Genomic DNA, 23469 nt, shown 5'->3' on the forward strand with positions numbered 1-23469 from the left:
ATTCATACTAATGTGATTAAGATGAGGGAGAATCAACCAGGAGCTAGAAAACACTAGGTAGAGGTAATACAAATGTGGCTTTGGAGCCTGTTTCAGGTATACCAAGACAGAGCTACCTAATAAATTAATTCAAACAACCAAAAGATATAGGAGCAGAGATGGTCATATGTTTCCACATTATGAACCCAGTTCTTACACCTGTTGGAAATGAACAGTCCTTCATGCAGATGCCTGGTTTCAAACCTTCTCTGAAAATTAGGTTTTCAAAGGGTTCTTTGCAAGTATAGGCTGCAGGCTAAACCAGTGTGTGCACAGCAAAATTTTAAAGCAAAGGGGTGTTTTCAACTTACAAAAAAATAACAAAAACTCACCAATTCAGCAAGTAATTTTTAAAAACATGTAGATATTGCCAAACTGAAATTAGAATAAATTGCAACACAGATAATCGCTCTCCAGATAATAAAAATGACTGCTCTAAAAACATCCTGGAATTGATTTCAGTTTACTCCTCCGTGCCCATAAAGCAAGAGGAGCATATTAATAAAAATTATTTGATCTGAAAAATATCAAGGAATTTCACTTATATACTATGTTATTCATCCTAAAAATATTCCTGTAGTAAATGTCACTCATCAACATTTTCCTTATTCAAAAAAAGTAGAAGGAAGATGGGAAAACCACAATTTAAGAGAAATCAGATTGCCTTGATCAAAAGAGCAGCAAGCAATGAATTTATCCTAGGTCTTCTGACCTACATTCTTTCACGCGAGCTTTTTTATTTTCTAGTGTTCGAGTGCTTTTGTAAAATGTTCCCTCAAAATATTTTATAAACATAAAATGTCTTTATTCTATTTGTTTAAGGAGGAAAAAAAAATCATCCTTCTGGATAAGTTTTATAAAAATAAAATGATTTAAAAAGGCTTCATGCCCAGGGCTACATACCAGAAAGAGCTTGGCTTTGAAGTCAGGCTAGGGGGTGAATCCAGCTCCAGTTAAGACTAACCCTAGTCTTAACATCTTCAGTGGTAAAAACCTGAATAATGCCTAACTATCTCTCAGGTTCAAGAGAGAGAAAAAGGGTTTAGCAATAACATCTATGTTGAGTATCTAATATCCTTCATGAGCTATCAAAAAACACCAATTTAAAAATTTTCAAGAAAGACTATTACCCACTAAGGTAAAATTCCATTGTGTTAAATTCATTCAACTTGATACAAAGAGCAGGACTTCTTGAAGTACAGTAGAGCTAAATGTTACCATTCAGGGGGCTTCTGGAGATAGGGTTGGTGTGAGCAATAAATGGGATACTGTCTATAAAGAACTGATTTGGTACAATACCTGCACATAGTAAACACTCATTATTAAATCTAACAAACACTAACAGTTTGTATGTTTTAGATAAGTAATTCAGCAAATGCTCAAGGACTATACATCAGTTTAGATGTCTAAATGTTTCTGCGACTGCTAAAAAGCTAGTATTAGGGGCGCCTGAGTGGCTCAGTCGGTTGAGCATCTGACGTCAACTCAGGTCATGATCTCATGTGGTGGGTTCGAGTCCCACGTCAGTCTGTGCTGACAACTCAATGCAGCCTGGAGCCTCCTTTAAATTCTGTTGTCTCCCTCTCTCTCTGCTCCTCCCGCACAACGCTCACTCTTGTGCTCTCTTGTTTCTCAAAAAAAAGTAAAATGTTTTTTTTTTTAATTTTAAATAAATAAAAATAAAAAAGTAAATAAAAATAAAAACAAATAAAAATAAATATATAAGATTAAAAAAAACTAAAGTTAGCATTCAGTATGTTTTATTTTAGTAACTACACCTGGAAAAAGGAGACTCCCTAAAACATCTCTTTTGTATATTAAAACAATAGTAGATTGAACCACTGACGAGATCCATGTCAATATTCCAAATCAAGTATGTTCAGTTTTAAACGTATCACTGATTCTCTCTAGAACAAAGCTGTGGATATACTGGAGAACAGTTTAAGATCAGAGTTGCTATTTATAAATTCAGAGTTGTTTTCTAAAAATACAAAAACAAAAACAAAAAGAAAAGAAAAAATTTAAAATGCAGCCCATGCAGAATTATTTTCTGAAGGAAGACAAGTAGGAGACAAGCAGTGTCCCTGGGAGAAATTATGGCTTGAGAAACTCTTTCTCTAAAGGTCCCACTAGTAGAAATATCCAGGATCAAGCACTTTGGTCAAAGAGTTTGTCTGTTCTACAAATAGTCCCTCTAATAGGGATTAAATAATCCCATTAAAGATCATAAAGCCTATGCAGCAGAAAATACAAGAATGAATCTAAGAACTATTGTGTTACAGAAGGTAAGTAGGGGATCTTTATTTGCACCAAAATTTGAAGTTTGTTTTTTCTATTTTACTACTTAGAAACACATACTTTTTAGACACTGTAGTAATATTTAAATATGTATTCAGAAGAGGGAATTGCTTAATTTTTTTTCAAATGGAAATAAAACACAGATATCATCAGAGATAAACCACTCAAGCCTACTTACTTATAATAACCCTAACCTGGAGGTCTTCATCATATCTGATACTTACAGATTAGGTTCAGGCTTCGATTCTTAACTTTTAAAAGTTATCTAATAAAGAAGATTTAATTTACAACAGATATCCTCCTGCAATTTTCCTTATAGAAAATAAGAATTCAGGGTGCCTGGCTGGTTCAGTCAGTAGAGCATGTGACTCTTGATCCCATGTAAATTCAAGCCCCATGTTGGGTATAGAGATTACCTAAAAATCTTTTTATTTATTTATTTTTTTAACGTTTATTTATGTTTGAGACAGAGAGAGACACAGCATGAACAGGGGAGGGGCAGAGAGAGAGGGAGACACAGAATCTGAAACAGGCTCCAGGCTCTGAGCGGTCAGCACAGAGCCCGACGTGGGGCTCGAACTCACAGACCGTGAGATCATGACCTGAGCCGAAGTCGGACGCTTAACCGACCGAGCCACCTAGGCGCCCCACCTAAAAATCTTTTAAAAAGTTAAATAAGAACTAAAGCACTGCACTAAGTCATATGTAAGAAACTTTATAATCTTCTTCTGAATCTTGCTAATCATGTGCTATACGCCTTGAAAAGCACCTTTTGTTTTAAAAAGCAGAAGCAAAGAAGGACATAGAACAACTACAAATTAGCTTTAACCTTAAGGATGAATCAGGATAAATCCCATAAGAAACACCTTATTTTCATAAAACTGTGAAAAGTATGAGAGCAAGTTAAATGATGTGAATGCTCAAGTATTTACAGGTGAAGTACACTGACTTACTTTGAAATACATCAGGGAAAAAGGGATTAACGGCTTGAGATAAGGATAGGTATATGATCAAGGTTCACCTACACAATTCTTTCAACTTTTCTGTATGTTTGAAGATTTTCATAATAAAATATTAAAAAGGAGATGGAGGGAATATGAGAGTGAGTCCATATTTTTAATCTTCTTCTTAAATGCAACTGACAAATCTTTGTAAAGAAAAAAAGTTCTATATTCCTTGTTTGAGGGAAGAAGAAAGTCTCCAAACCAACATTCATCTTTATATAATAAAAAAGGAAATAAAATTTAAATAACTGATTGAAATAAGATTTTGCTAATTTTCAACTAAAAGTAGTAAGCTGGAATAGGCAGAAATAGTGACATTAAGCCTGTAGGGTTTTTTGGGTTTTTTTAAATCTCCATTCTCTCTCCTTTACTTAATGTCCTAAACATAAAAAGCAGGAAACATCAAATGATTATTGGGCGGGGGGGGGGGGGGGGGGGGGGCGGGGGGGGGGTTGCGGGAAGGAAAAGGGCTTTACATTCATATTAATATCTGGATTAATCTGGGACAGAGTTATTTTAAGCTTTTAATTTAAGAAATTATAAAACCCAAAGATTCTGGAATCTAAGTAACTATATAATCTTATTTAGAAATGATTTTTAGTCCATCATACCCACATTAGAACTTCCTGTTAAGAATTCAAGAAAATCTTTGTTTTAATTCATTTCACCATTTATTGAGTTTCTACTCTGCTACCAAGCCTTATGCCATATGCTGCAGGGATCATCACTCAAATATAACATGCCTTGTTTTATTTCTTTGCATTGCTTCTTTGTTAAAAAACCCACTAGCTTGATGGATGCCTGGGCTTTTATCTCTAAAATTAAGAAAATATAGGCACAGATTATATACAGGTAAAGAGGAAAGTCTTCTTATTACTAAAGAAAGGAATGATAATGATTTTTTTTTCAAAGTATTCTCTTAAAAAGTCTAAATAAATTGTTAAGGTTATATTAAACAATGAAAACATTCTTGAAAGGAGGATTTACATTGTAAAGGATCTACAATTTGGGTGAGAAGGGAGACACATTAAAGATTAAAATGTATCTGTGTTAAATTTCTATTACTTTTTTTTAAATGGTTAAGGCAAAATACCATTAAATGAAATCTACAACAAAATTCAGGCAATATGGTGGCATACTCCTTTTTCTCAACTCTTTATACCTAGGAAATTTATGCTACCAGAAGACACTGATGAAATATTCCATGTTCTTTATACTTATGAATCCATCAAAAAACTTTATTAGAAACAGATACAAAAATGAACCTAAATATAAATACTTCTAATTTTTCTAAAGTTAACAAAAGAAAATTATCCAAGAGAGACAGATGCAGCTAACATTCTGCTAGATTTCCTCAATTTAACGTCTCAACAATAAGACAACAGAGTACAATGGATTATACACAGCAAAGCTGGGACTAAGGAAATTGTTTCGAGTATTCTACCAACAAACATGTACATGTGACTTCAGACTTGTCAGTTATCATGGGTACCTGTTTCTTCATTCATTAGTGTTCTTTCACTCTAAGAATAAAATGAGATGCAAATGTGAAGAACATTTAAAAATTACACAAAAACACATCACTCTAAGTGTGAAAGAAATGCCCCAAAGTGCTTCCTGGTTCAGTTAGCTTTGGGTGATGAGTATAGATAATTTTAATTTTGTTTATTTTCCAAGTTTTTTACAACTGATACATATTTCTGTACCAAATCAGAAAAAAAGCCTTTCAGAAAAGATGAATTTAGCTACAAGTTTATAACTCACTTAAGCTCTGAATGTTTGTGCCATTCTGGATTCTAATTTATAGGTTTTGTCATTTTGTTTTCAACTTTCTATGCTTTATTTCTAAAGTATATTTCAGAAAAAAGAAAACTTTTTGTATGTTGTTTTCCTAGAGCAGTGGTTCACAGCCATTTAAGGTCACTGATACCTATGAGAAACTGATAAAAACACTAGATTCTTGGGGCGCCTGGGTGGCTCAGTCGGTTAAGCGTCCGACTTTGGCTCAGGTCATGATCTCGCGGTCCAGAGTTCAAATCCGGTGTTGGGCTCTGTACTGACAGCTCAGAGCCTGGAGTCTGTGTCTCCCTCTCCCTCTGCCCCTCCCCCGTTTGTGCACACAAGTGCATGCTCTCTCAAAAATAAACATTAAAAAAATTTAAAAATAAAATAAAATGATTAAAAAACCCTACTAGATTCTTTCCTGATAGAATAAAAGGCCCTATAATCTGCATATAATTTCAGTAGAAGCCACTCATAAATCTCTTGAGGTCATAATTTTTTTTAAGAGGTCTTGTAACAGAAAAAAAGAGCAATCCTGTTTTTAAATATGTAAAATTCTCAAAAGTATCTTTAACTCAGTTAATTTAAATAAAAACAGGAAAACCACTGCCAATGTAGTCAAGTTCAATATAAATTAGTAAAAATATTAAACTGTACTCATGCCTCAATTTTTTTACCACCTACATTTTCCTTAGTCACCCTCAAGTATCTTTAGTGTATCAGAATTTAGACTTTTGTACCTCAAAAAGGAACAAGACTCTGGATTATCACTGAGTGCTCCACCTCTTGGTCAAGCACTGTTGTTGTCATATTCACACCTTTATCCCCACATGGTACTCTTCAGTGCTTAAAAGTTTTATTGTATATTGTCTTATAAAAAAATAAATTAACATGAATAGAAAATGAAAAACCTCAAAACGCAAGGAGATGTAGCTGTCAAACAATACAGTTAAGAAGAGGATTTTGAAAAGTCATTATGTATGCCAAATCAAATTGAGATGTAGCATCAGAGTCACCAGATTTAAGGTGATGTGGGAAACTGTGAGCCAAACAATGTATATATGAACACTGTGAATAATACATAATCAAAGACTATGTTATAAATGACAAGATGTACTTAGGGATTTTTGTAAAATCCCTTAAAAAATTCCCTTTTATTTAAAAAAAAAAACAACAACTCCGCTATAAAAAAAAATCCTCTATAATGCATTATTTTCCATTTTATTTTCAGAAAACCATCAAGCATTAAACTACTGTGGCTCTTACAAAAATGATACAAAGGCTAGGGGACTACTAGAAGTAACAAATTCTAACAGCAATTTAAAAACCATTAACTTTTTTAAAAAACAAAAGCATTTACAGTTTGACCTTGGTGACATAAATACACATACAGAATTAAGAAGCTGAAGCAAATAAAACAAAATGTTTTAAAAAGAGGGAGAATTAGTTTCTCTTTAGAATTATGAGTAAATTTATCATTATTCTATTCTTATTTCAACCTTTCTATATCTGTGTATTCATTTTATACTCAGGACAAAAAATTAAAAACCTAATTCAGATTCTGCTTTTAAAAGTATCACCCTAGGGGTGCCTGGGTGGCTCAGTCGATTAAACGGCCGACTTCGGCTCAGGTCATGATCTCGCGGTCTGTGAGTTCAAGCCCCGTGTCAGGCTCTGTGCTGACAGCTCAGAGCCTGGAGCCTGCTTCGGATTCTGTGTCTCCCTGTCTCTGTGCCCCTCCCCTGATCACGCTCTGTCTCTCTCTGTCTCAAAAATAAATAAACGTTAAAAAAAAAAAATTTTTTTTTAATGAAAATATCATCCTTAAAACATTCAATTTGGGGGTGCCTGAGTGGCTCAGTCGGTTGAGCATCTGACTTCAGCTCAGGCCATGATCTCACAGCTGGTGGGTTCAAGCCCTGCGTTGAGCTCTGTGCTGACAGCTCAGAGCCTAGAGCCTGGAGCCTAGAGCCTGCTTCAGATTCTGCCCCTTTCCTGCTCATGCTCTGTCGCTCTCTCTCAAAAATAAACTTAAAAAAAAATTTAATAAAAAAAAAACATTCAATTTGAATCTTTTTTTTTGCAACTTAATTTGTTTTGAAACATCACATGCAGAAATTCCAAAACTTACTTAACGTCCCACATTCAGTACTAAGGTACCATACCATTAAAAAAACAGAAAAACAAAACTATGCAGGAACTTAAGAGTGGCCAAGAAAGGGATTACTATATATGATTCCTCCCTCTGTCCCTTGTCCCTAAGGACACTTTGTTAAATAACTACAGAGATTCCAACAACAGAAGCACGGAAAATCTTCAGAAGTTTGGAAGTTGCTCCCTGCTCTACCGGGGGTGAGGATGGGAGTAGGGAAGACACATGAAAATGAAAAAACCCAAAGAGAAGGCCCTATACAAAATAGTGACTAAAAACTTTTGGTCAGTAAAATGGGAACTATGAAAAACATGGTTTTGAAATTTACCTGACACTGAAAAATGAAGTCCTCACCATGAATAAATTTAAAGTTTTAAATGCATGCAAATCGGTATTTCATAGATTATGCATAATAAAATAAAACAAGTTTTATATAAGTAGATGAAGTCAAGTCAGGAAAGCACTGTTTCAGGTAATTCATGAGAAATATACCACAGACTACATAGCACTGTTATGAAACAGCTCGGTGCTTCTGTGGGGCAAAGAATCCCTAAAAACCTCAGACAGTGATAGATATACGCATCCATCCATCCACACCGCCTGACTCGAAAGAGGAATCCCAAAAAAAACAAAAACAAAAAACAAATCTTCATCTGTGTTTTTAACTATTTAGGTATGCTTTCTGGTTATTTCCCACTATATACTTTGACTATAGACCGTACCAGAAACTAGTTACCCAACAGTATTTTTTCCTTTGAAAAAAATAACAAATACCAAGTATTTGCTTTAGAATCCCTCTCTCAAAATTCTTATGATGAGCACTGGGTGTCACACCTAAGTGTTGAATCACTAGACTGTACACCTGAAACTATCACACTGTATGTTAGCTAACTGGAGTTTATATAAAAATTTAAAAATAAAATAAATAAAATTCACATGCTCAAGTGTTTCAGCATTTGTATGCCCATATTTAAATCTATTCTTTCCAAAATTAAATATTTGAACAACATAAAATGCCTTTTTCTGTATTTTCATTTAAGTCTGCTTCAAGTAATTTTGCAGGTATCTTTACTACTTAAAACTCTCTTAACATGACTTAAAGGAAGCATGACAGTGAAGTGTTCACAATTCATATGCATCCAATTTATGGTTACAAACAATGCCTAACAGACATATGATGTGTATGTATGTGCCAGGCATCACATGCCATATTTCATTAAATTCTCGCAAGTCAACACAAGTAATGGAACTTTTTTCTTGTGGGACATATTCAATACAAGTAAATACCTATGATGCATTAAAAATAACCATAAATTCTTCACTCCTCCCACCAACTGGAGCCTATTTCCCCACCTTCTGAATCCAGGCTGACTGTGAGTTCCTTTGACCAACGGGATATGGCCTGGCAGCTTCCATTCTTGCTGCCCTGAGATCACCATGTAAAGTGAACCAGATAGAAGAGCACGTGGAGAGAGAGGCCCAGCTAACAACCAGCACTAGCCGCCAAACTTGTGGCCTATGGGTGAGGCCATTTTGGACAACTCAGCTGACACAGCCACCAAAAGGCTGCAACCACACAAGTGAGCCCAAACAAGAGTAGCAGAAGGACAAAACAGGTAAGTCAAGCCCAATATGTACATCCACAGAATCATATACAAACAAATGGTCGTAGTTTTAAGCCACTAAGTTTTGGAGTAATTTTATTAAGAAATAATAAATATGGACTTAACAGCTTGGGAAGAATATATTTTGAGTTGTAAAGCCATACTCCTAATAATATCATCATTTATTTTTTTAAAAAATCAGTACCAAAACTTATTTGGTAACTCTAAAAATTAGACCTTTAAAAAACAATGAAATTTATGGAAATGAAATAAAGAATAAGAGTTAACTAATAATTGAGAATGAACTCCAAGGTATAGAATCAAATGAACAGTATACAGTCTGATTTCATTTTTGCCAAAAAGGGTGGGAGAACAATATATAAAAACGTGGATGAATACACATGCACACATATACCTACATACATATACACACACATATATCCTTTATGAAAACTGTTTCTGAAAAGATTTGCAAGAAACTGGCAACAACAGTTGTTTACAAAGATAAATGAGAATTGGGGGATAAGGGCAGGAGAAAAACTACACACCATTTATACCCTTAGAACTTCCTAAATTTTGAACTATATAAATATACTGACAAATTTAAAAATTTTTAGTTTAAATTTTTAAAAGCTTTATGTCTTAAAGATATATACTGTATTTCTAGATGGAATACATTTTCAGATTCATTTCAAAATAGTTGGGGGTGGGGAGAGGGTAGGATAAGCTGTTTAAATGCAAACACTCAGATGACACCATGAGTTGATCATTACTGAGGCTGAGTGATGAGTACAAGTGGATTCACAATACTACTGTCGTCTTTTGTCTGAAATTCTTCCAAATAAAAAGTTATCTAAAACATTAATGTAAAGCTTTAATAACACTGCTTAGAAAGCCATCTCTCCATCATGATAAAAGAAGATAATGGCATGAATACAAAATATTCAGGAATATTTACAAAGCTTTGACAGGTTTTTTTTTTCTTTATTCATCTGGCAATTAAATTTCCAAAAAAGATTTCAGAGCTACTATTAATATTTATTGAGAGCCAGTCTGGGTGTTCTACAGACATTATCTCACTCGATCTTCAAGTTAAGTAGTATCATAGTCACTTTACAAGGAGAAAACCAAGAATCTTAGTAATTCACCCAAGGTTACAGTTAGTAAATGACAGGATTCAAATGCAGGTCTGAGACTCTGAATCCCATGCTCTTTAGGGAAGAATTAAAAAGATAAAAAATTACAGATAATCTATAAACAGAATAATCAGGCCCTGGTGCATTAAACAGTAGAAAGTATATCCATATTTTAATGAGAAAATAGTGTGTGGGTTTTAAAAAACCTTATTTCTGGAGTTAAGTAAAATGTATTTTAAGAAAAAAAAGTTGTACTTAAATTTTTTTAATCTTCACTAAGTTGTAAACCACTGTTAGCTGTAAAAGTGTTGCACAAATTCTCAACTATTAGGCTCAAACATTTCCTCACTATCTGTTATTAACTAAACAAATACTACAAATGTTTCTAGTTCACCAAAGTTCTGCAGTTTGAATTAATTTCCTGGAAGAGATTTCTTTTTTTTTTTTGGGGGGGGGGGCATATCCTGTCTGCCCCAGGCCATTTTTACCCCTACACTTCTACAAATATTTTTACTTCCTGTCCTACATTTAAAAAAATAATAATAATAAGATTACTTTTGAAGCCTAGAGTATTCATTACTTTTCCCTTAAATAATGCTTTAAAACTGCACAAAAAGTATAAACATCACTAGCACCAGAAAGCATTTTTTAAAAATCATGTATTTTGTTTTTCCTTATTATGTCTGTATGTTATGTATTCCATGAAGAAGGGGGGAGCTTAACTATATGAATTGTATTTTAGACTAGGCTAAAGCCAAGGGCTAAAGAAAACTGAAAAGCAACATGCTTTTGGAAGCAGTTATAAGACACCCTTAAGAATGGTTCCAGCTTCTGTTCCTGCTTCCTAGCTCTCTGCAAATAGCCCAAAATTATTGTGATTTCCCTGTATAGTGTCTGACTATGAATTCTTCCATGGCAGGGTCGTTCAATTCCAAACAGCAACACAATACTGGCATATGGTAGGAACTCAATCACTGTTTGTGGAATTAACAGAATAAAAATATCATGAGAATGCCACAATGCTCCCAAATAGCTATTTCCTGGCTTTCAGAGGAATAGAGAGACTTTGGTTTCAGTTTTTTTTAAATTGCTGAGTTCACTGGCCATTTACATTCTAGCAGTATCAGATCCTCATTAAAAACAAACAGGAAAGTCTGTTTCCCGAGCCATAGTAGAAATGATAGAGGAAAAATCAAATTTTAACTAGAAAATGTCTTTAAAATTTTTAACATATAAATAAGGTACTATACACTACTTTAAGATATGTGTAGGTAAATATCTAAGCTTCTGTAGTTGGGAAAGCTTTGGAAAACTGGCAACTGAAATTGAGAGTCACATGAAGATGTTCTGAATTAAATATCACATTTCTGTCTGTGTTTACCAGGGCTGGGCACTGCTACAGTACTTGCAAACTAAAACGTTATATACAGCATTTATCATTTATAATGTTATATATTTGGTCTTCACTTACTCAAACATTTATTAAGTGCCTATAATATGCCAAACACAGTAGGAGGTGCTGTGGATTAAAAAAAAAAAAAAAAAAAAAAAAAAAGAAAGAAAGAAAATACGTCCCTTGGCCTCAAAGGATTTTCAGTCTAACAGGGAAAGTCTTGCAAAGCAAACCAGAAGCAAGTTATTCACACATATGCGTCAGTCAATTAGTATCTGTTCTGAGTGAATCCAATCTCTTACTGATTTCCTGAATTCCTTACCAAACCAATAGAGAGAAGTCCACATGAATAAAATTTCCCCGGAATTATTTGTAAAATGGATCTCTTTGGCCAAATTAGTGGGGGTTGGGGGAAAATGATTAATCTTTGGCCAACTACTTACATTTCAAGTTCCAACCTGGACTGAATGTGTAATGAAAAGCGAACGTCCATCATGGAAATGTTGACAGACTTACACTACAGTAGATGCAACTACAACACTGCATTTATTGAAAATTATGAAGTCCCTGAATTTTTATTTATAAAGTGGACATTATTAGTTTTAGATTATTTTCTGCACGCCAATAGTCAGAATTTAATAAGATGATGTGTACAGATTGCACCGATTTTCACTCTTATCCACTGCTTGCAGCCTATGTGCATTTAAACCAAAAAACATTTGATATATACTAACTATAAATTATTTCCTTGGAGATCTCTCAGGCATGAAGAAAAAGCCTCTTAAAATAAATTTAAAATATTATATGCTTGATGGTGTATAACCAAAGGTTTAATCTCACCACTAAAGGGGCAGTTACCATGATTTTGCAATAACCCTGCAGACAATAATCAAGACAGCTCCTGTTGTTCTCTCAGTAAAATCTTCGTAAACACAGCATGGATATATTGTAATTTGAATCTGTAAGATCAACAGCTATATCTCATGACAACTCATAATATAAGATTTTATTCACCATTAAATTGAGCGTTTTCCTCAGAAGACTTAGGAAAGTGTGTTATTTACCAAGCATTGTCCTATTAACTAAAGATTAGCACATTAAAATAGATACGCTTTCTTTCTGTCCACACTCTAAAAAAGTGCAGTCCATAAAGAAAGCTCTGGGATGTAGGCAATTAATTAGATTTTTCAAACTTCAGGGAAATGTGGATATTTCCATCATTATTTTAAAACAACTGATTCCAATCATTATTCTACTACAAATATAAGAATATTCCCCAAACAGAGTGCTCTGTGATAACGCATGTTCAAAAATGTCTCAGTCTCTATCTATCTCATAATGATATTAATACTATGCTAGTTTGAAAAAAAGGAAAGGAAAAAAGGCAATTAGAATAAACACAAATGGTGACACAATTTCAGGAAATCAGGGAACACGTAATTCAGTAAACACTGAAGGACAATATAAATTAGTATCAAAAGCATTCAAAATGGAGATTACTAGAAGAATTCAATTATGGGTTGCATAAAAATAACACACACTTTATTTAAATACAAACAGATGACCCCATCAGTATTTCAGAAATAATATAAAACCATCTTTCACTCACCAATGCTGGATTTTCTCTTGGCAGTTAGTGACCACCTGTCATGAAAACAGATAACTACTCATGAAAAAACAGGGCTATACACAAAGCTACAAAATCAGTGTATCAGAAAACTAGAACAGTGGCTTTACAGATTTAATGGCATCTCAGTATACATTTTTATTTGTCAAATGCACAGAGATGTGACTGTTAGTTTTTAAGCAGCACACTTTATCATAACCCCTAATGCAGGCTGATAACTGCAGAACAAATTACAGCCTTCCGATTCATACTTTGCTACAAAACCCGCTTCATAACTATTAGGTGACATATGATATAAGATAACTAGTATTTTGAACAATCTACAGACCTGCTTTCAACGTTACATATTTTGTAGAATACGCAAATGTTATAAATAACAAAAAACCAATGTAACATCCACGTTTCATCACTAAAAAAAAAAAGACAGTAGTAAAAATATTTTATTTTGTCACTATATCTCCAAATGTTTTCACCTGTAATTTTTATTCTGGTGCATTAAAAATGAGTTCAGGGATATTTTTCTACTAACATTTTTGAGAAGAAATACTTGGGATAAAAGAGATGCTCTGAACAGCCCATTTGTTCCCTCAGTGAATTGATAAAATTTTAGGCACTTAATAGCCAGTTTAAACTATGTTTATAATGTTAAAACAATAAAATTAAGTACAAGAATTATTTGCTTTTCTTAAAGATATTTCAGCAGATTCTCAAAATACTGGGGGGGGGGGGGGAAGGGTGGTGGAGGGAACAATGCTAACCAATGAGGAAAAACAAATACTTGAATGGCAATTTAAAAATAATAACCTTTTCAAAGATTACTAATTGTTTTCAATTTACCCATTAATAAAAATTTTAAACAATAATCTCAAATACTGTAGCACCATTTTAGAGACAGAGAAACTAAGGGATACAAGCCAAAATGCTCAATACAAGGCCATGTGAAAAAGACAGCAGTTATTATCTCGTTTGAAACACATTGCTTTAGTTCACTATTCTAAACACCAATATTCTCTCTTGTCTCTCTTGCTCAATGTTTCCACCCCAAAATCACAAGACTTTGGCGGGGAGGGCTGTCACTAAATTCCTATTATAACATTTAATTCCTGAAATAAATGTCCCCTTTTGGTACATTTTAAATACTAAGGCAGCAATCCTGTACCAAAATACATGCTGTAATCAGATACCCAACCATACTACACATTAACTCAGCATAAAAAGTCCGTCTTAGAATGAAGATCTCTCAGTAAGTATCAATCACATAGCAACACTTAATAACAGTGGTAATATATAACAGAGTACTGACTTTACATCTGGAAGAGCCAGGCTAAAACTACATCAATCCATTTCACTGTTTCTGATTTGGCAGTAATTATAAAATAGACAAACAGAATTAAATGTAAATTGAAAAAAAAAAATCTTCATGAAATCCTTTTCATAAAGTTCCTCTTTAACAACCCCATTAAAAGATGAGACCCAAAAAACAGTCAGGATGCTTTCCAATCCCAATGCATGTGTTTCCAAGCATGAAGTGAGCCAAAAGCACAAAAAGAAAAGCCCTGCAAACCATAAGAGCAGAATGTTCATTAACCTCTACATGATAATCCTTTCGTAGCTGCATATTAACTAGTTACATATTCATAATCATTTACATTATTTAAAGGACCTTCGATGAAATTTTCTAAGCAATATCCATTAGTGACAGTGTTAAAGGTTACAGAAGATAGTCTACTTAATGTTTCCAGGAAGCCTTTTTAATTAGTAAATATGTAAATTTGGCACATATGCTTTTTATGTTTAAAAAACAAGTGCCTAGAAGAATGGCATGTGTTCTTGCCATCACCCCCGACAGTCCAGTCTCCACTTTGTTTTAGCTCTCTTTTCCCCACCCCACAATCACCTCACCCTCTCTTTCCTAAAGTCTCCCCAAGAACAGATATTCTAGGATAAAACAACAAAAATCCACTTCAAAATTTATGAGAGAAATTTTCACTGCCAAAATAGTCTTAAAGTCTTTATCGGTTACATATGGGGTTTAAGACAACAGAGACTTCAGTTAGGCACTAATCAAAGGTATAGGCTCTTTATTTTGAGAGTCAGATAAATATAGGAAAAGGTGAGAGAGGCAGGTATGAAAATACATAGACAGCCTTCTGACAGGACTACAAGTTATCTTTGTTTACATGATTTATAGCCCACTTACTTCCTAAAACCACTGGGTTCCTAAAACCCAAGCAGTTGTATTGATATTTTGAGAGATCTTTCTAGTTTTCTTCTCTTTTACAGCACATTTTTCAAAAGAAAATTATTAGTAAATTCCAACGCTTTAGATGCCAAAGAAAATTTTAGAAGAAAGAAAAATCTGATGATTCAAAGTTAAATCTGCATGGGTTAAAAAAAAAAAAACAACTAATTTTTCTGTTAAATAAATCCAAATAATCTTACTACTTCTGAAAATAGACTCATATTAATTCAAGTATTAAATAAATAAAACTGACCTGCTTCTATAAAAACTCTTGAAAAATAAAGCAAAACAACAAAAACCATTTCATTATTTTGTTGTCCTTCACAAAATCTTTTTTAAATAAGATGCCTATCAAGCAACAATAGTTTAAGTTAAACCTACCAAAACATGTAACTATTATTCCTGAAGAAAATAATCTTATTGAATCATTTTTATAAAAAGAATTAGTTAATAGGCTTCAACTATTAAAACAATTGACCTAGTAAATACTTTAATGTGATATAATTGCACTTAAAGCCAGAAATTTATAAAGAAAATATGTGCTTATGTAGTAGTACAGCACTAAATCCAAAGTAAAGACTATAGTCCATAAAAGAGTATGAGGTGATTTACCACTTTTTAAGATACATTCCACCATTAGGAGTCTTTACCAACAACCCAGTAGTTAAAAAGTCACACAGTACACTTAATAATTCAAAACTGCCCTTACTCTAAGAGTACTAACAGTGGTATAGGCCAAAAGACTTCATATGATGACAATGGAGCTGTAACTGTTCAATAAGGTAGGTTTTAACTTCTTAAAGAGAGGAAACCGGAGTTCAAAATTGAAGTATGTTACCCAATATTATACAACTACCCAGGAACTGGTAAGAGATAAAATCACTTTTAGAAACAGGTCTATCTAACCAAGACTATCTAATGTCAAAGCCCATACTCACTGGACTGGACCACTTCCAACCATCATTCATCTTACTGGGTAACAGAAGAAAAGCAGCTGTTTTGGGGAGTTTTTTCAAGAAAGAGAGAGAAAGAGCACGAGCGCGCACAGGCAGAGGGAGGGGCAGAGGGAAGGAGGGAGGAAGGGGGGAGGGAGGAAAGGAGAGAGGAGGAGAGGGAGAGAGGGAGGGAGGGAGAGAGAATCTTAAGCAGGCTCCACACCAAGTGCAGAACCCTGTGTGAGGCTCAATCTCATGACTGAGATCATGACCTGAACTAAAATCAACAGTCAGATGCTTAAGAGACTGAGCCATCCAGGCACCCCTATGGTCTTTCTTAAAGCACTGACTGCTGCTGCTACTACTTCTCCACTTCATCCACAAACCCACATGCACACACAAAGAAGACCTTGCCAATGTTGGTAAAAGCAAATAAGCTTAAATTCACCAACTGGCTAATAAAAACCCTCATTTCTTCCAATGCCTCGTATAGCATCTGACCCTGGTCAGGTCAAGTGACTATAAACAACAGATTTCCCAAGCTCCATTTACTTGTATGTGTTCGGGGTAAAGGGGGGGGAGGGGGGGAGGAGGAGAGACACTAGCCCCATAATTACTATCACATCTCATCATATTTTTAAGGCATTTGTAACTGAGTTAGATTTCCAGGATGACAATGGTAGAAGCCAACCCAACAACCTCTTTTTCTTTGTATCAGTGTCCAGCTAACACACATGCACGTTCTGTTATATAGGGTTAAAATAACATTTGAAAAATTTTAAAGTCAATAAAGTATATGGAATATAGGAATAATAATGCCTTTACTGTTCTTCCTCAGAAGTCACTTTCTTAAAACTATTTTTAAAAGGAGGGAATGAATTATTTAACATGTATTAAGATCTCCATTACTTATTTCCATTTGTGCTATTTATTTTGTTAAGAGACCACAAGGGGTCATCAACCTATGAGTTTTCTCTGTTAAATACAGCACCACATTAAAACTAGACTGGAACAGAAAGCCTAAAAGGGTAAGCCTGCCTAAGTCTCAAGTGATACTTCTATCAAAAATGATCCACTTCACTTCTAAAACCTTTCTAACTGTATTTCGATTTCAAATTCCCCATGTCATGGGTTCATATACAGAAAAATAATCTGAGGACTATATTAATCAGAGCTGTCTAAATTTAGTTTGCTTCTCTTGCTGGACTGTCTTCAGAGAGATTGTACAATTTTGTGTTTTAGAGTTGCTGAGTCAAAAAGGAAAAAGTAACAGTGGTGGCTAAAACCAATGGGTACTACACATACACTGTTATCTGACAATTACTTCAAAAAGTTGAAAATAATTTCTTAAAAGACATATTATCAGTTAATTACAAGAATGTATAAATGCCATTAGCAAAAATGAACAAGATGTGTACTTCAACAAAATTAGCAAACTACTACAGGTCTTATTATTAAGACTCTTTGCAAAGAAGGAAGAAATTGACCACAGGTTCCTAAAAGAAAAATTGCAATAAACAGTAATAAAATGTAATAAACTGAGTGTTTCTACATAAAAATTTTTAAATAAATATACTCTCTAAATATGCTGAATAAGGGCACCTGGGTAGCTCAGTCATTTAAGCATCTGACTTCGGCCCACGTCATGATCTCATGGTTCATGAGTTCAAGCCCCACGTCAGGCTCTGTGCTGGCAGCTCAGAGCCTGGAGCCTGCTTCAGATTCTGTGTCTCCGTCTCTCTCTGTCTCTCCCCCACTCGCACCTTGTCTCTCTCTCTATCTCTCAAAAATAAAACGTTAAAAAAATTTAAATAAATAAAATAAATAAATATGCTGAAAACCAAAAATACCAAAACTGCTACCAAAAGTTTATCTCCAATTATACAGAGCCAAAACAGTTAAATTGTCCTTATTCAAAAATACAGTTAGGATGGAATCAAAATGATCATCTTAATCCTCACTTTTACATTTAGCCCAGTTTTCTCCTACAGACTTCTGATGCATTTCTCATATTCAAACCCAGCCTCTATTTCCACAAATACCAGACATGCTTTGGTATTGTATATTCCATTCCCTTCATGGTTCTACCTGCAAATTAGGGCTCTTTTTTTTTCAGTTGTTACTCATAATACCACGTAAAAAGATACAGTCGTGTCACGATGGAAATATTAAAAGACTAAAATATACATCCAACAATATTTCTAAAAATGAAGACCCTGATAGTTCTGTTTTTAGGATTGGGATTTGGAAATCCAGGAAACTCTTAACTGTGCTGGCTGAAAGCCCAGTAAGTTATAGGCCATGTCTACTTAACTCACCATGTATTCACCTGCCCTACAATAAGTATGCATCAAGTCCTTTTAAAGAAGTACAAGTCTACAATCACTTAGTCAAAAACCTCAGGAGCAGACAAGTTTCTCAATTTAGAACTTTTCATACCTTAACAAGGTAATACAGTACACACACCATACATTATGACACCCCCCCCCGCCAGTGAAACACCATGCAGTATCAAATATAGTAACAGTGGCAATATAACATGAATATTCAAAGTAGGTGGAATAAGTGCCTCACTCAAATCAGTTCCAATCAGTTTGTCAACAAATGAATATGCCACAAACTTAGGCAGAACTTTGTTTTCAGTGCTTTTTAGACTTCTGAATTACAGATTGGGTATTATGACCTGTATTTCTGAATGTGAAATAATGCTTGAATTGCAGCTTCCATGCCCACTCTTTTACTACAGATACCAATCATTTTCTCTTCTTTCCCACACCTTACTCCCAGAAACCCTGCCTTTCTCCTACCTACAATTGGCAAAGGATCCCATTTCTCCATCTGTAGCCACAGTGAATGGAGAGGGTGGATATCTAATACTAACTGGGCTAAATTTACTCTGGACATAAAGACAGGCTGAGGTGGGGGCACCTGGGTGGCTCAGTTGGTTGGGTGTCCAACTTCGGCTCAAGTCATGATCTGGCAGTTTGTGGGTTCAGGCCCCGCATCAGGCTCTGTGCCGATAGCTTGGGTCCTGGAGCCTGCTTCGGATTCTGTGTCTCCCTCTCTCTCTGCCTCTCTCTCTCTCTAAAAATAAAATTAACATTAAAAAAAAAATCTTAAAAAAAAGACTGAGGTGATAACAAATTCTGGACCTGAAAGATGACCACAATGGAACTTGCACAAACTACCGAACCATCTAAACAAGCAAGTAAGGGTATAAATGTACAACAAAACACATGCACACACCAACAAAAAAATCCTGCCTGGGGTTCCTCCTAAATTCTTCTGGTAAATTCTTTCAGAACATTCTTCCAAACATTTCTATGGTTTACAATTGACTAAGAAATCTGACACGTAGATTAGAACGATGATATGCCTGTGAAGATCTCAAAGAAAACAATTCATTAAAGAGAAAATACAAATAGAAGAATGATGAATAAAAATCTCACTAGTGACCAAAAAAAAGTCAAATTAAGGAAATCTATGAAATGCCATTTTGCACCAATTAAAGGTAAATTATGGGTCAACTGGGTGGCTCAGTCAGTTAAGCATCCGACTCCACATCAGGCTCCGCACTGACAGTGCAGAGCCTGCTGGGATCCTCTCTCTCCCCTCCCCTACTTGTTCTCTCTCTCTCTCAAAATAAATAAATAAAATAAATAAAAGGGTAAATTTTTATTTTAAAGAAATACTATGCACTGTCAATGAGACTATAGTAAAGTTAATACTAAATCATTATAAGTAGCTATGTAACTTCAAAACTTAGTCCACACTTCTACCAAGTAGGGACAAAAAGCTTCTGACAAACCAGTAATCCCTCTGGGAAATGGAAAAGCCAGATAAACAAAAATCTTTTCTTCACAGGCATCTTTAGAGTTGCCAAAGCGATGGGAACAAGAGAGACTAAGATTTAGAGAGCAGATGACTATAAAGGAGTGTGTATTCTGAAGCTGCTTTTTTCTCGGGCAATTCTAGGCACAGGAAGAGCTAGAACTATGTTTGCCCCCGAGCAGACAGCCATGAGTGGGAGACAGAAACAAGCAGAGCCTGGGGAGTCTGAGAAAGCCACAGAAACAAAATCAGAGACATGAGTGGGCTTAAACATGTACTCTGTTTCCTTTTCATGACATTTATCAAATTCTGAAGCTCAAAAAGCTAACCTGAAACTCTGAAAAAGCAAAAAGTTCAGGATACCGATGAAACAAATTTAGAATTCAGAAACCTCCGAAGAAAGAAGTCTTGGTGAAAGTCCTAAAGGAATCAAGAATAGCTGATACTTTAAATAAGCAAAACCTGGCCTGTACGTCATTTAGCACTTGCCATTAAAGTGTCCAGCTCCTCCTCTCTCTACCTAGCAGAAGAAAGGTAGTGAACTTTCCAGAGTTCACTCTCATCTTCAGGAGTACCTGCAATTTTTAAAGACACAATCACAGCATTTAACTAAAAATAACTAGGACACCAAAACACACGATCATATAACCAAATATCCAAAAGAAAGAAAAAGAAAAAACAGAATCAAACAAACATGCAATCTACATATTGAAGCTAACAAACTAAAACATAAAGTAACAATAATTAACATGTTCAAGAAAATGAAAGAAAGAAATACATGAAAAGATGACAAACTTCACTAAAGAACTATATCTACACACACACACACACACACAAAAATGAACTGTATATTCTGTAATTGAAATATCCAAAATGGGCTGAATAAATGGTGCTAATGAGAAATTACACACAGCAGAAATCAGGATTTTAGAGGTGATTATAGGTCAATAGATTATAGGTCAATAGAAAATATCCAAATTAAAGCTCAGAGATTTGAAAACAAAAAATGGAAAATACAGAAAAGACCAATAAGAAACATGTGAAATACTGTATAACTGAAAATCCAGAAAGAGAAGGAAGACCAAATGTGGCAGAAGCAGTATATGAACCTACCATGAGAGGATTTTCTAAAATAAAGATGAAGGTATCAGCCAGATATAAGACATACTAAGAACCTCAAGCAAGAGAAATAAAAGAAAAATGTATCAAGGAACAACGTACTTACACGAATGAAACCCTCCCTGCCAAAAAAAAAGAAAATTTTATAAGCAGCAAGAAGAAGCAAGTAGATGCACTGTCTTCAAAGTAGCAACAAGAAGAGTTAGAGCAAATTTCAGCAAAAAATTATGGAAATCAGAAAATAAGATAAAATTTTAAAGCAATGAAAAAAATAACTGAAAATCCATATACATAGTCTACAGCAAACAGATCTTTCTTTCAACATGAAGAAAAATTAAAAACATTTTCACAAAGAAAAAGAATTCTTCACTAGCAAATTTTCACTAAAGAAACACTACATGTAATTAGATGATGTGATGGAGGTGTCAGCTAACGCTAAGGTGATAATCACTTTACAGTTGTACACCTTAAACTTATACAATAGTATATGTTGATTACATCTCAATAAAGCCAGGGGGAAAATACTACAGTGACTTTTGAAAACAACATAAATGCAGAAAGAAAGAGCAATTGCAGAGGTAATTTCAGAAAGTAAAGGTATGTCAATATTAATCACATCGAACAATTTTAAATGAAGTACTGTGGTGTTTAAAACACATGGAATCAGGGGCGCCTAGGTGGCCCAGTTGGTTGAGCGGCCGACTTCGGCTCAGGTCATGATTTCGCGGTCCGTGAGTTCCAGCCCCGCGTCGGGCTCTGTGCTGACAGCTCAGAGCCTGGAGCCTGTTTCAGATTCTGTGTCTCCCTCTCTCTGACCCTCCCACGTTCATGCTCTGTCTCTCTCTGTCTCAAAAATAAATAAACGATAAAAAAAAATTTTTTTTTTAATAAATAAAATAAAACACATGGAATCACAATGCATGAAAGCAATACTGCAAGGGGTGGGATGAATAAATGAATTCATGTCGTGACCTCCAGGAAAAATTACTCTAGTAAAAAAGAACACAAGTATATGGTATATTTAATGCTAACACAGATATAGTACTAACATACCATAATAAAAAAAAGAATGTATCACAAAGAAGCTCATAGACGAGAAAAAAATGCAATATGGCATATTTGATTAAACCAAAGGAAGACCAAAAAAGCAGAGAAAAGAACAATGAGATACCACTTCACATCCATTAGGATGGCTCAAAAGGAAGCAAGGAGGAAAGGAAAAGAGAAAAAGAAAAAGAAAAGAAAAAAAAAGGGAAGGAAAAGGAAGAAAATAACAAGTGTTGACCAAGGATATAGAAAAACTAAACTGTGCATTGCTGGTGGGAATGTCAGATGGTGCAAATAGAAGAATGATGAATAAAAATCTCACTAGTGACCAAAAAAAAGTGGAAAACAGTGGAAAACAGTAAGGTGGTTTCTCAAAAATTAAACACAGGATTACCATATGATACAGCAATTCCACTTCTGGGTATACACCCAAAAGGGCTGGAAGCAAGGTCTCAAACATTTATACACTCAGTCCACAGCAGCATTATTCACAAAAGACAAAAGCTGAAAGCAACACATGTCCATCAATGAATGAACGAATAATAAAATGTGTATATTATTCAGCCTTTAAAAGGAAAGAAATCCAGAAATATACTGCAATATGGGTAAGCCTTGAAGACATTATGCTGAGTAAAATAAGCCAGACACAATAGGACAAATACTGTAAGATTCCTTACGTGAGTTACCTAGAGTAGTCAAATTCAAAGACAGATGGTAAAATAGTAGTTGCCAGCAGATGGAGGAAGGGGTCATAGGGGGTTATTTTTTAATACATAATTTCAGCTTTACAACATTAAAAGAAAAGTTCTGGAGACGGATGATGATGATAGTTTGCACAACAATCTGAATGTACTTAACATCAGTGAAATGTACACTTAAAATTGGTTTAAATGATTTTGTTATGTGTAGTCTACTAAAATTTTTAAAAAATAAAAAGTTCAAAGGTGATAGAATGAAACTAAAATACTTCAGTAACTTCATTATACAGAAATTGACTAAATATCCTAGATAAAAGGAAAAGGGTATCCAGACTGAAGTTGTAAAACCACAACTAAATGCTATTTAAAAGAGACGGAACACCAATAGATTGAAGTTAAAAGACAGATGTGTTATGAAAAGAAACAAAACCAAAATAAGCTGGTGTAACCATACTAATATTCAATGAGAGACTTGAAGGCAAAAAGCATCACTAGAGATTTTTATTACAGTCCTAAATTTGTATGCACCAAACAACAGAACTTCAAACTGTGTAAAGCAAAG

The 23469-nt window shown here is 34.5% G+C and overlaps 1 protein-coding gene across 2 annotated transcripts in view; it reads right to left on the reverse strand.

Moving 5' to 3' along the window:
- URI1 (URI1 prefoldin like chaperone) overlaps window positions 1-23469 on the reverse strand; it is a 99276-nt gene that overhangs the window by 40093 nt on the left and 35714 nt on the right. For both annotated transcript variants that reach the window (XM_043599124.1, XM_043599123.1), the window contains one exon: window positions 13018-13052. In XM_043599124.1, coding sequence (XP_043455059.1) covers window positions 13018-13052 — 35 coding nt within the window. The remainder of the gene's footprint in view (window positions 1-13017; window positions 13053-23469) is intronic.

Source organism: Prionailurus bengalensis, chromosome E2 (genome assembly GCF_016509475.1).
Source record: "Prionailurus bengalensis isolate Pbe53 chromosome E2, Fcat_Pben_1.1_paternal_pri, whole genome shotgun sequence".
In the NCBI taxonomy this organism is placed as follows: domain Eukaryota; kingdom Metazoa; phylum Chordata; class Mammalia; order Carnivora; family Felidae; genus Prionailurus; species Prionailurus bengalensis.